General features: G+C 41.6%; 1 protein-coding gene across 1 annotated transcript in view; it reads left to right on the top strand.

Moving 5' to 3' along the window:
* The window catches only part of nt5c2b (5'-nucleotidase, cytosolic IIb), a 27,036-nt gene extending 13,289 nt beyond the window's left edge, over window positions 1-13,747 (top strand). Inside the window, 17 exon segments of the mRNA XM_065953328.1 lie at window positions 3,050-3,076; window positions 3,079-3,162; window positions 3,426-3,503; window positions 3,506-3,524; window positions 3,693-3,784; window positions 3,973-4,030; window positions 4,634-4,727; window positions 5,643-5,696; window positions 5,939-6,022; window positions 6,194-6,235; window positions 6,367-6,474; window positions 7,212-7,278; window positions 7,896-8,066; window positions 8,485-8,536; window positions 8,871-8,931; window positions 9,160-9,336; window positions 10,271-13,747. Of these exon segments, the coding sequence (XP_065809400.1) occupies window positions 3,050-3,076; window positions 3,079-3,162; window positions 3,426-3,503; window positions 3,506-3,524; window positions 3,693-3,784; window positions 3,973-4,030; window positions 4,634-4,727; window positions 5,643-5,696; window positions 5,939-6,022; window positions 6,194-6,235; window positions 6,367-6,474; window positions 7,212-7,278; window positions 7,896-8,066; window positions 8,485-8,536; window positions 8,871-8,931; window positions 9,160-9,336; window positions 10,271-10,561 (1,559 nt within the window). The 3' untranslated portion in view covers window positions 10,562-13,747.
* The last annotated feature ends 245 nt before the right edge of the window (window positions 13,748-13,992 follow it).

Here is a 13,992-nt window from a genome sequence, read left to right as displayed (position 1 = left end):
GAACGGTTTCCGTTTAATTAAAGACGCCATAAAACAAAAATCAAATCAAAACAAAACACAATTCAAGTCATTTGATGTTATGTTAATGAGGTTTTGTTTCGTGCAAGATGTTCAGTTCTTGTTGTTCAGAAGTGGGCGGGGCTCAAAACTGTGATGTCATGCAATTACTGTACACCAATCAGATTTAGTAACATTTTGTATTTAAAAGCCGTTCTTAAGAGAAGTTTGTTAAGCTTTGGGCTGATGTTAATGACAACTCAAAACTGAAACTATTTAGTATTATGTTGTAGTTGAATACCTTTCAGATTTTTTCCATGACTAGTAGACCTACCTGCATATCTTTTTCAGTTCAGCACAGTAAGTTTCTACACTGAGGCATGTGATAGTGGTTTTATTTTAAGTTGTGTGGGTGGTAACACGCCACTGTCCCAAGGTCAACACGTGAAAATAGCCGCCCATTGAAGTTAAGAAAGAGAGAGTGATGATAGCAGAGGTGACAGAGGTTGACAAATGAGGGAAAAGGAGGGGGGGGGGGGGAGGAGGAGGAGGAGAAAAAGGAGGAGAAAAAGAAAAAGGCAATTTATGTGCTGTACACTGCTGCTCTGGGCAGAGAGCCCGAACCGTCATATTGCCTGGAGACCACAGCGGCAGGGAGCCATTGAAGGTTACGTGATGTTAATGCAGAAACAGGCTCTTGCTTACAGAATAGGGGTGTCAAAAAAAAGAAACAAGCTATTTCTGAACCCATTTTGGTGTAGCTCAGTGCACACTCATTATGCTTCTGTGTGTAACCCAGCATTAGACTCACGCTCCCACATTTTGCAGAATAGGACACAGATGTTTTCCTGTTTGTCCTTTGGTGCTGTTCCCCCGCTAACTGTCCTCTATCCAAACATCATCAGCCAGTATTTCTTCCCCTCCTGGGGCCTTGAACTCCTCCACAGAGAGTGTAGAAAGCAGGCAACAACACAAGTGCATTCTCTGTTTCGTATTTATAACGTCTGACATATTCTTTTCCCAGTGTCACATAGCATTTGAATCCCCTGCCAGCCTTTTCTTAGCCCGGCATCAACCTATGTTTTTATTTTCAGAGCCCTCTCCTGCTTGGTTTAGCTTTGGCCTGGGGCTACATATCTGATGGTAACAGGGCAGGGGCTCATCAGAGCTGCTGTCAAAAGTTGAGTGATTTGTCATTCTCACGCCTGATCCTGTTTCTTATTGGATTTACTTGTGGAACATCAAGGCAGGGAGAGAAAAGGGCAGTGTATCAGGGGAGGAGGTGGTGGTGTTGTTATCAAAATAATGAGCTAGCACAACAGACTATCAAACAGATACGGTAACCTTAGCGAGGTCACATTTACATGTTGCGTAACATTAGCGGGCTCCCCTTACTGTATGTCACCTCTGATGTTTGCTCTGTAATCACAGCTTCACTCACAGCTCAGGTTCCCAAACTGTCCACAAACAAGAGTGTTTATGTAAATGTTACATGTAAGCCATGGACTGTACCTGCTCTCCTGTCTGTTCAATACCTGCTTTAAAGAAGGTCAATTCTTTGATTATGTGTCTCTGTGGAATCCTTTTTAAAACCCAAACACATGTAGTTTGTCATGTTGCCATGGTTTGATTTATTGTGTCATAAATATATAGATACATTATTAACTAACAATAGGCCAGCATATTATTTTGGGGCATTTTTGCCTTTATTGGATAGGACAGCTGAAGTGAGACAGGAAGTGTTGGGAGGAGAGAGTAGGGGATAACATGCAGCAAAGGCAGAGGTCGGATTCGAACCCAAGGCTGCTACAATGAGGACTATTGCCTCAGTAAAGGGGGTGTGCATCATAACCGCTTGGCTATCCAGCACCCTGAGGCCAGCTTAAAGGGATTCTTCACCGGTTGAAACATGAATCTGTATTGACATTGGGTCATATATGTTGTAGAAATATGAAATCAATTTTGAAGTTGGTGCCTTCTTGACCGAGAAAAGGCAGAAAGTGTCCTTTTGGGTCATGTGGATAAAAGACAACAACTCACAGAATGCACGGCACCGCCCCAGCTCAAGCCGGCTCCGGCCTCGCCACGAACAAACGTTTCGAGCACAAGACCTTCAAAATCTCCTTCATCCATATCAGTTTGAAGTTGAAACATACTTTTATCATTTTTTCACAAAATGACGATTTTCGTGTCATCGGAGGCTCCTTTTCAGAAAAGAAATACAGAGATGTCCTGTCTCAGGGGAAAATGAGGACGGGATGCACGACCATTCAAAAATACTACCAGGTTTCTAATGATACAAAGCTTAATGCAAATATGTGAAGTATCCCTTTTAATGTTGTTTTTTTAATAACAATGATTAGAGCTCCAGTGAGGAGTTTCAAGCTGGTTATGAAACGCTGGTTATGAAACAAACTGAAACTAATTCTGATTTATCTATGTGGGCTATTAGTCACGCTGCCAACGAGAGTAATGGATGTGACCATTAAAAGAAAGATTGGATTCAAGACTTGATATCATTGTTTAAAAGCAGTACCTTCACATGTTCAGGAATATGTAAGCATAGAGATAAGACATACAGCTGTATCCACGGGCAATTGGCAATGTGGCTCAGTTAGTAGAGTCGGGCGGGGTTCAATCCCCAGCTCCTGCAGCCAAATGTTCAATGTGTCCTCGGGCGGCAAGACACTTAACCCCAGTTGCTCCCACTGCTTCGTCTACGGCGTGTGAATGTGTATGAATGAGATTAGTTAATACTGATGGACTCTTTACATAGGAAGCCTCTACCATCAGTGTGTGAATGTGTAGGTGTGACCTGCAGTGTAAAAGTGCTTTGAGTAATCAGAAGACTATAAAAGAACTATACAAGCTCACGTCCATTTACTATTTACCTCTAACCAAATGTCGACACATGAATCTGTGGCTACTAATAAACAATAAGACACTAAAATGCACCATGGCACTTTCTGTATTGTGGTTCTCAGTGTAAAAAAGAAAAAAAACTTTTAGTAAACATGTGGTACATGTTTGCTTTTTTTTTTTTAATCTCCAGTGTACAAGTCACCAGAATACGAGTCACTTGGTTTGAGCTCACAGTGGAGCGGCTGGTTTACATCGGTTACCCCCAGGAACTACTGAGCTTTGTATACGACCCATCCTTTCCACCAGGTGAGAGCAATAACACCACACACACACACACACACACACACACACACACACACACACACACACACACACACACACACACACACACACACACACAAGCACTGAGGATACTTCAGTGGGACTATTGGACATCTAATAACTTTGTCCTGTAAGTCACTGGGATCATATCACACGTGGGCAGTTTAAAAGCTCCATGATGTGATCAAGATGAAAATATAAAATGTAATTCAATCTGTAGATTTAATGATAGTTTCCTCTTACTTTCAGGGGCCTTGTCTTTGATACCATGTATGGAAACCTGTTGAAGGTTGACGCCTATGGCAACATCCTGGTGTGTGTCCATGGTTCAACTTCCTTCGAGGGTAAGAGATTTCAACCTTTTCCCCCTGAAGATGAATGACCTTTAATACAGATTATAAATGATGCTTTAAATTAACTTCTGTATGTTTTATTCCTGATAGTCTTTATATCTGAAAACAAGAGAAGGCAGTAAGAATGCAGATTCATTTCTGTTTGCTCTCCTTCCTCAGCCCTGAGATACGTGAACGGTATCCAAACAAGTTCATTCAGAGAGATGACACAGAGCGCTTTTATATCCTTAACACACTCTTCAACCTGCCAGGTAAGGTCTCTGAACACTGAGGATAATACCATGGTGCTGCTTAAAGAGAAATGTAATGAGCAAGAAAGAGCTTGATCCTGATTCTGAAAGCGCAATATTAATTTCTGAGGAAGGTCATACAGAAACTATTAGAGTCAAGTTACTTTATTAATGAAGACCTCTTCCTGTTACGCTGTTCTCCCTCACAGAGACCTACCTCTTTGCCTGCCTGGTGGACTTTTTCTCCAACTGTGATAGATACACAAGGTAAGGAACTGTTGGTTACACTCTTTGTCATGCAACAAGTTTCTGGGCACCGCATGGTGACACAAAGACAGTTGCAAGCCAAACTGGGTTAAGAGGAAGCCCTACAGCATGGGAGGGTCCAGGTGTCTCAATGCTAATCGAAGCTAATTGTTTTCAAATCAAAATCACATGGCAATTCAGTCAATGAACCCTTTTTCTGTAAATGAAGGATTTATTAATCTCTCCACTAATTGTAGAAAAGCATGAGTTCTTATCAGAATGATATAGCAATGAAATATGTTCCCACTAATTATTTACAGAGAATGAAATCGTAATGTGACAATAAGAGCCTCTTTCAAATGTTACTGTAAGAAGATACAATGGCCTGTAAAATTGTTGAGGATGTAATCTGGAATGGCTGCATGTCCTTTGTCCTCTGAAACCTGGTTGTTGGTCTTTTAGGGGGAGAATGCTTTCCTGTTTGGCTGGGGACCCCTCCAACAAGGGAAGGCTATCCCATTTAAAAGCAAACAAAAAACAAATGTCATGTTTTTAAAAACCTTCTGTAAAGATCTGTCCTGTCCGACGGCTCTGTACGTGTCTGTCTCTGCTCCTCTCCTGCAGCTGTGAAACTGGCTTCAAAAACGGCGACCTCTTCATGTCCTATAAAAGCATGTTCCAGGACATCCGCGACGCCGTCGACTGGGTCCACTTCAAGGTCAGACACTTTAGATGGTTGGGACAGTTGGGTGCCAATGCCTAACACAGCTCTGATTTAACTCCTTTCACTTTCCGATCCATGCACACGTATGCTGAAACCTTGTTAACATGACTACAAAGTGATACAGCAGCAGATTCCCTTTTTTTTTTAAGACAGTCTGGTTATATAGCTTCCATCAGTTATATAAAAATCTTTCATGTTAGCTTAATAAAATGAAACCTTTTGCAGAAATGCATCAATGTCAACAAACTCAATAACTGGTGGAGTGTTGAGGGGCACATTAGGATTTATGTACTGGTGACTATGAATCTCTGTATCACATTTTGAAATTCAGCCAACATCAACTTGTCAGGGGGAAAGTTAACCAGATGGTGGTAATAGACGGAGGGTCAGAGAGTCATCCAGGCCATAAATAGTCGCCCTCTGGGGCTATTAGTATCCAAGATACTCAGAACAGCTCTGCAGTAAGAAAGCAACTTAAAACATCTGTGGTGGAGCAAACGTTTCTGAATGCTGCGTCATCATGAATGGCAAATTGTTATTAGTGAGAATACAAAAAAAACAAAAATCTCAAATACAGTGAGTCTGAGGAAACAGGGAAGGGAGTGAAACAACATGAGCAATTCATGTTTTCTAATTTTCTTCTTTGCTCTAACATTTGAGAAGTTTTTATCCTTTTTCAAAGAGCTGAAAATATTTATTAATAGAAAAAAAAAAAAACGTGATTTGCTATCACAGCTGTCTCAAGAAGTCCTCTGTCACTGATGACTGTTACTGAACTGTGACTAAACTTAAAGGAACTAAAAGGAGCTATTATATTTCTAACTTGAGAAGATGACGTACAAGTGGACAGCAGTTCATCACAATCCACGTTTCCAGTGTTTAGCCTGATTCCTCTTTCTTACATTTCAGGGTACTTTGAAGGAGAAGACCGTCGAGAACCTGGAGAAGTATGTAGTGAGAGATGTAAGTAGTTTGTATTCATTAAGGATGCTACAAGTATACTGTCAGAGAAAACACACACACACACACACACACACACACACACACACACACACACACACACACACACACACACACACACACACACACACACACACACTCACAGTGTGCCACATTCTTGCTTTGCTCTGTGAAGAGGCCGAGTTTGTTAAGATGCTGACAGCTTCAGTCTTTTTCTTTCCTTTCTTCATCTCTGTTCCCACCAGGGGAAGCTGCCTCTTCTCCTCAGCCGAATGAATGAAGTCGCCAAGGTTTTCTTGGCAACCAACAGCGACTACAAATACACTGACGTGAGTACAGACATGCACTTCTCACAGAGGCCTCAATTCCCAAGAGAAAAATGTCAAACCAGCATTTAGAAATTACATTTTGAAGAATGATGAGCGTCTGTTTGCAGCACCAACATGTATGTATTACATCCAAACATGACTGTGTACACTCTGTATGTTCTGTTCCTACAGAAAATCATGACCTACCTGTTTGACTTCCCCCATGGCCCAAAGGTACACTTTACATTTCTTTTCCACTTTCTCCTTGATAGTTTTTGAAAAAGTCATTATTGAAAGACAAACTGTAAGTGTGATCTATTGATTGAATGTGTTTGTGTGTGTGTGTGTGTTTGCTTCCACTACAGCCTGGGACCTCACACCGACCCTGGAAATCCTACTTTGATCTGATTCTGGTGGACGCCAGGAAGCCGCTGTTCTTCGGAGAGGGGACGGTGCTCAGACAGGTCGACACGGTGAGCAGACTCAGAACACACAGCGGGTCAGAGGAGACGTGACGTTCAGCTGCTTTGCATGTGAACGCTGATGACTGTTATATGCTGCAGCTCAGTAGCATGATGACTTTTTAGGCTGCTGATATGATGCATGCTTACAAGTAAACAAGTGCAAGAGATGACAAAATTGAACCAAAAGAGTGAATATGTTAGTCTAAGGACCATCTTTAGCATGTTTGGCTTGTTTCTCTTGACTAAAACAGTCTGAAATATTGTGCTGATAATCGTCCCTTGGATTGAAAATTCACATTTGTAACATGCACCCATAGAAAAGCTTCATAGATTATTTTACACATTGCAATTTAAGCATAACAGGGGCGCAGATGTCTCTCCTTTTAATTAACTTTTAATAAACACCCATTGTTAGCCTGCAGCAGGTATCTTTAGCTGGATTGTATTTTTAAATCAACCTTCATCCGTCAGAGAAGTTGTAGCTATTTATGGGTTTTAAAAGTGTCCTCACGTAAATGATAAATGTTCACAGTAATGATGGACATTTATGTAGGTGGACCAATTACAGAGCTTGTAACTATTTGTAAACAAATTTAGTTTAACGTTTTCTAAATCTAGCAATTCTATCAATGTAGCATTTTAGCATGTGGCTTCATTCATGTCTATGAAAGCTGAATGTAGCTAAGGTAAGCTTAGATAACAATACAAAATCTCATCCCCCTCAACAATCCTTTATTTGATTTCAGACAACAGGACGTTTGAAGATAGGAACCTACACTGGACCTCTGCAGCATGGTATCGTCTACTCTGGAGGTAAGGCTCAGTCCGGCTGTGACATGTTTAGTTTTTAACTGTTACATGTCTTCAGTTTCATATTTATTGTGCATTTTCAGGATACAATACAAGAGATACACACAAAGAGAAAGTTAACACATACACAGATACAACCAAGAGGCAACCTCCAGTGGTTTAAAGGGAAGCAAATGCAGGAGTGCACAAACCTGCAGTTCCGCCAGTGTCCACTGGAGGCTGGCTCAGAAAGCCCCAGAAGTCACATACACACATACATTTTTACAGCAGAAATAAACGTGGTTACAGTCAGTAGTTTGAGATAGTTTGGCGATCACCTTTGATAGGATTCAAAAATCTGCCTCAGAAACAAATTGGTGACATCACTGAGACTATGTCCATGTTTTATACAGTCTATGGACACAACTAAGGCATAAACTAACAGAAAAAAACATCCCTAATGATTCTTATGTAGCCGTTATGTTGAGTATTACTATTAGTTCTGTCTATTATTAGTTATTATTTTTACCTGCGATTGATACGCTGACGACTGTAGCCTCTGTAAATTAGGTTCCTGTTCTACCGGCTGAGCTTAACCAGCGCCTAGAATAACTTTCTAATGTCTTATCTTTCACTTGTAGGTTCCTCAGATATCGTGTGTGACCTGCTGGGCGCCAAGGGGAAGGACATAGTCTACATCGGGGACCACATCTTTGGAGACATCCTCAAGTCTAAGAAGCGTCAGGGCTGGAGGACGTTCCTGGTCATACCTGAGCTGGCCCAGGAGCTCCATGTGTGGACCGACAAGAGCTGTAAGTCTGCAGACAGACACTTCAACTTTCTGTTTAGCAGCAGAGAGACTTCCTCCACTGCAACAGCTGGAGCAGTTTGTGGATTGGATGACTGGAATCCTACATGATCTGAGGACCTGATTCTTGAACTTTTGGAGTCCCTCAGGGAGGGGATGCATTCAGAGTGTTTTCCCCCTGGTACTGTCATTAGAAAACTTTATACAGTCTAAACTCAGGTTGGCAATGTCAGACCTGCTAGTTTCAGAATAATACATTAATAAACTACCAGTGATAAAAGATAATTTTAACATGTATTCAAATTTCATATTTTCAATATTTATACTGGAGCTAACCTAGGCTATGACACTGCTTATGCACTACAAATCTTACAACAACACACAAAGGGGTCAGAGACTCATCATCTGCTCTTGTCTTCCAGCGTTATTCGAGGAGCTGCAAGGCCTGGACATTTTCCTTGCAGAACTCTACAAGTAAGTTATGACCTTCATTTCCCCACTCCCTTCACCATAATCCAGCTCCTTCCTCATCCTCTTCCCTTGCAGCAGTTCTGCTGCTCTCTGTTCTCTCCAGTAACAGCGTCTGGTTGCATGCATGTGAGCGTGTGTTTGAGGAAGACAAACAGGGTCAACAGGGTAAAGTCTAAAGGGCTGCCTGATAACTGTGTTCACTGACGTTATTTATAGCCTGACAAGACTCGATGTTGCACCACCTCTTTGACATGTTACCTTTCAGCAGCCTAATACGAGACTCCTCCCCTCCCCTAGCCTCACTCGCCCTCTCTGTCTCTCTCTCGTCCCTCCTCAGACATTTGGACAGCAGCAGCAATGAGAGGCCGGACATCAGCACTATTCAGAGAAGAGTCAAGGTACAGCCTTTATCCCAATGGTTTCTATGACAACAAGAAGCCTGTTGACAGACCTTTAGCAGTGGCTGCTGAGTAATCAATACCCAGGTTTACAGTTAGCTTGATACAGTGTGTATTGCTACAGGTTTATAGAGGAAAGTCATAAACTCCTCATAGTATATTCAAAGTATAGAGTAATAATACACTGATGTTTCCACCTCATCAGTGTCTTCTCTTCTGCCTTTTTAGAAAGTGACTCATGACATGGACATGTGCTATGGCATGATGGGAAGTCTTTTCCGCAGCGGCTCCAGACAGACTTTGTTCGCCTCTCAAGTAATGCGTTACGCAGACTTGTACGCAGCGTCCTTCATCAACCTGCTGTACTACCCCTTCAGCTACCTCTTCAGAGCCGCACACGTACTGGTGAGTCAGTTTGCACGTTTCATTTTACTGATATAAGCCCCGTGTCCACCTAGCGTTTTTTTTTCCCTCAGCGACAGCGTCTTTTTTCAGTTGTTTTCAATGGGTAGAGAGCGTTCGCAGCAGAAAGCAGCCGCCTGGATGAAAAGCGCAGCACCAAGCCTCTATTTAACAAGCGCTCTGCTGTTTTTGTGCGACCATCTTCCAACCTTTTAGAAAGGCACTGTTGACGTCACGGGCGCTCTTTTCAAAATGTACGATATTCCCTGTATTTTTGCCTCCTATGGATCGTATCTTGTCCCCACATCCTCTTTGCTACGTGTCTGCTGGGGTCTCAAATAAAACGTGCAGTAAAAAGTAACGGACCCGTGTCGGCCATACCGCGGCCGCTGTCAACAGACTGTTGCCATGGAGACAGGACAGACGCGAATCACTTTTGTTGTTAACGCACAAACGCTTCATGCAGACGCTCCCCAGCGTACTTGTGGACACTTGGCCATAGATGTCTCATAACATTAAGATTCTATGACTTCACATTATGTTTGGATCAGTTCATCTATAATCATTTCCCTCCAGTCATATTGGTCTGTAAAAAAGTAAAATTTGAAAAAGGAGTCATTACGTACCAGCCCAGTGACGTCTGCTCCTCACCTCTGATCGGGGCTAGAGCCGCCCAATACCAACATCCACCCTAAAGCCTGAGCATGGAACCATCATGGACTTTAATGGCGTCATGCCTGCAGTGCTTGAGTCTGTCTGTGAGGGCTTGAGATGGTATAAAAATAATGACTGTCAGTCATTGTGTCTCCCATTATGTGACCCTGAAGCACGTCATGCTGCCACTTTAGTTTTGTTTGAAGCAAAAACATCTCATGTCAGTCTAGCACACTGTTTTAGGCTAAGTGATTTACTCTCTTTTATCCTTCCTCGTCCCCAGATGCCCCACGAGTCGACAGTGGAGCACGCCCACGTGGACATCGACATCGAGTCACCACTGGCCACACGCAACCGCTCCCAATGCAGCAACTGTAAAGACCTGGACTGCAAACGCAACCAGCTGACCCGCTCCTTCAGCGAGATAAAACCTCCAAACCTGTTCCCCCAGACTCCACAGGAGATCACTCACTGCCACGATGAGGATGATGATGAGGAGGAGGAGGAGGAGGAGGAGGAGGAGGAGGAGGAGGAGGAGGAAGAGGAAGAGGAGGAAGAAGAGGAGGAGGAGTAGGTGTTAAAACTGACTAACAAAGGAAAGCCACGCTCCTGTTCCTGCCTTCCCAGTAGAGTCGGGTAGTTATCTCTCTTATAGTGCGGCAAGGAGGAACATCATTTCCAATGTGTGTCTGTGTGTGTTTGTGTATAAATGTCCAAACTGTGTGCACACATGCACATAAACACAAAGACACACACACACACACACACTGAAGATGCTGGAGGAAAGTAAAAAGGACCAGTGAGACAGATCATATGACTGTCAGAGGACTGTTTGCATGCTTGTTCCTCTTAAACCCAAATTCTCCATGCTTCATTGATTTTTAATTTCTTTTCTGTATTATTTCCCCGCGTCAGGCAGACAGATATCACATATCTTGTGTTTCATCAGCTGACTTCTAAGATCTGCTGGTGGGATGAATAGATGTATTTATAATTTACTCCTGAATCCATCAGACATAGTCAGTAAGTTAAATCCTAACAGACGAGCCCTGCAGACACAGTATGCACATTATAATCAAAGGAGAACGCTCTGCAGTTATGGATTTGAAAAAAAAAAAAAAAGATGCACACGCCGTTAAAACAGACCTTTTTTTATATGCAACATGGGAACAACATTTAGTTTGTCATCTGCTCAGTTTGATTTTGTGTTTTTTCTTGTTATCTTAGAGGATTACTTGTAAATGGGGGTGTGTGTGTTTCTGTGTGTGTACTCACTCAGACTGCAGCATCCGAGCCGACAGTAAGCTAAGGATCCATTGTACTAAAGTGAAGCACAGGAGCACTGAAGCACAAGCCGGCGTTAAACCGATGAATAACCGGATGCATCCTTTGTATCAAGACTCGTGTGCGAGAACACAACACAACAGTGGGTGTCTGTTGAAGTGATTGTTACCAGGCAACTGTGCATAGCAATCAGGTGAACGGTTTAACGCCACCAGCAGCCAACATGCAGTATTTTCTCCACTTGGTTATGTAGGAAGAAGAAACTTGAATGATGCATCCGACCGTGTCAGAAGGCTTTTATTTTGATAAGGGAAATGTACAGTAGAAGATATTGTGAGCTTGAATGTGGCCTCAGGATGTAAGGCAATGAGGCTTTAGAGAATGCACAGTTTCAAGCTAATTTCTGTAGTTCTACTTCAAACTGTGATTAGCTTGATTTCTTTATTTCCGTGGATTGGGCCTTTCTGTGTGTGTGTGTGAGTGTGTTTTGTACTGCCAACCTTTAATTCGGCATCATATTCATGAGGAAATGTGCCAGCAGAGAGAGTGAAGCTTGAGTGTGCACAGTATTCTTCTGTTGGGCTTTGAACACTGTGAAGCAACCGTTTCATGATAGAGATGATTCTGTGTCACTAGTTCAAAACTGTATTTAAAAAAAGAAACCCTCGTAGTTTAAGCACTTCACTTTGCACATGTTTAAGACTTTGCAAGACAACGAATGAGAAGCTTCAAGCCCCCTGAAAGAACGTCCTTAAAACATTTCATGTTTCTAACGACAGAAGATAAATGTCTTTATCACTCACAGAAAGCTGCATCATTAGGGCAGTGATGCTTGTGATTTTAGTTCTTTTTTTAAAAACAGTCTCCATCCAGTTTTAATTCAATTTGAAACAGAAAAAAAAGAGGAAAACACTGATGTTTGAAATTAAAAAGATCAAAATGCTGTATGCAAAAAAAAAAAAACTTCTAACAGGGTAAAGTGCAAGGGGAAGAGTTTTAGGAATGATTCCTGACATGTGAGGAATTTTATTTCCCCTGAAGACACCAACGAACAGAAAGATTCTCTGCAGAATATGTTTTGTCCCGTTGTGTCTTCTAGAAAGAAGTGGGGAAAAGTACCCTAAATTTGGATTGAAAAATGGCAATTGACAAACGATTCCCGCTTTTATTTAAAACAAGGAAATGTAAGTGTGACATATATTGAAACAGAACTCTGCCTATGTCGAATTAGTGACACAAGTGCAGAGTTAAGAACCTTGGTTGTGGTTTAAAATACTTTCTTTTTCATATGTTTTCGACCTTATCGCCCCCCCCCCCCCCCCCCATAGTCTGAAGCTGCTATCAGGCTCTGAACTCATTTAACAGGAGTGATCACAGAGTTATTACAAAAGACCAAGATACATTATACACATTCTGAGTTTATCTTTTTTTCTCCTTTATTTTTTTTTAAACATTCAGTGTATCCTGTATGTTAACCCCCCCCCCCCCCCCCTTTATATATAATATATTTCATGTCCTCCTGTCAGTGTTGGCGTGGCCCATTGATTTGCGGCCACAAAAGGGAAGGATCTCACCGTCTACGTTCTGCATTATTATTGAGTTTGGTTTGAAGTGGTTTGAGAAGGTGAAAGTGTTGAACCGCTCTTTTCTCTGCTCATTCATTGGATAAACCCTCGTGACACTTTTAGGAACTTATAACAGCATTTTGTCATCATTTATTCTTTATCGCTAATCTTACAAATGAACTATTTGTATTCTGAGTTTTTGTTATTTGGTTTCTTAAACATAGAGTAACTGGATATGCTACATACGGCAGCTGCATTGGTAATAGGAAGTCGCCTACTGTCTTTTTCTTAGCATTATTTGCGTATGCATGTGAAAATAACAAGCATATCCATTCTACAGAGGTGGTAAAGGTAGCATTTGTTTTTTTGCATTTTATGGTTTAGTTTTTCTTTGTGATTTGTCATCGTAGTTTACAGGGACACAAGACTTCAAACCTGTCAAAAAAAGAAACTCTTACAACGAAGGGAAGTGTGAACAGCATATTACGTAACAAATGAGTCACCTGTTATCATCACCATGGGTTTATTTTTATTTTTCTAAGCTAATGTTTTTAAAAGGTCCTGGTTTACAGAACTGTAAATAGACATTTCCATTTTCCTTTTCCTTTCCAAATAACTGTTTTGTTAACTTTTATACTCTACCATTTAAAGAAAAAGGCTTGTTCGCTCTTTGAACAAACTGAAGCCTGGACTAACCGGTTTAAGAATTTGAAGAGGATTTGTGTCTGTGGCTGTGATGCCCACAGTGCATCCACATTAAGGTGCCAAAACGTCACCTTTCAGTTCTCTTTAGTTTTGATGCATTTTGAATACACGTTCTCCTGAACAGTGGTTTTTGTTTGTTTGTTTCCAGACATTCTCCAACACACTGTACATTGATACATATGTAGAATAAAGATAGTTTTTCATAATTGTCTTGTTTCTTTGTTGTCTATCTGCCTCCTGTATTTAGTTTATTGATTCTAGGTCCCGCAAGCAGACCCGCTTTCTGGGAGCACAAAGATCCAAAGGGTTAAAAAGGCCCGTTGAGGAATAAGATATTTTTTTCCTTGTTCTTCTCAGTAATTGTTTGCATCAGTTTGGACTAGCGGAGGATTCTTTAGAGATGTATCATAATGATGAAATGCAATCATCCGTCCGTAGAAGTACAAGAAGT

This window comes from Labrus bergylta, chromosome 1, assembly GCF_963930695.1.
Source record: "Labrus bergylta chromosome 1, fLabBer1.1, whole genome shotgun sequence".
Lineage (NCBI taxonomy): Eukaryota > Metazoa > Chordata > Actinopteri > Labriformes > Labridae > Labrus > Labrus bergylta.
The sequence above is the reverse complement of the archived record's forward strand: the minus strand, read 5'-3'. Positions and strand labels throughout refer to the sequence as shown.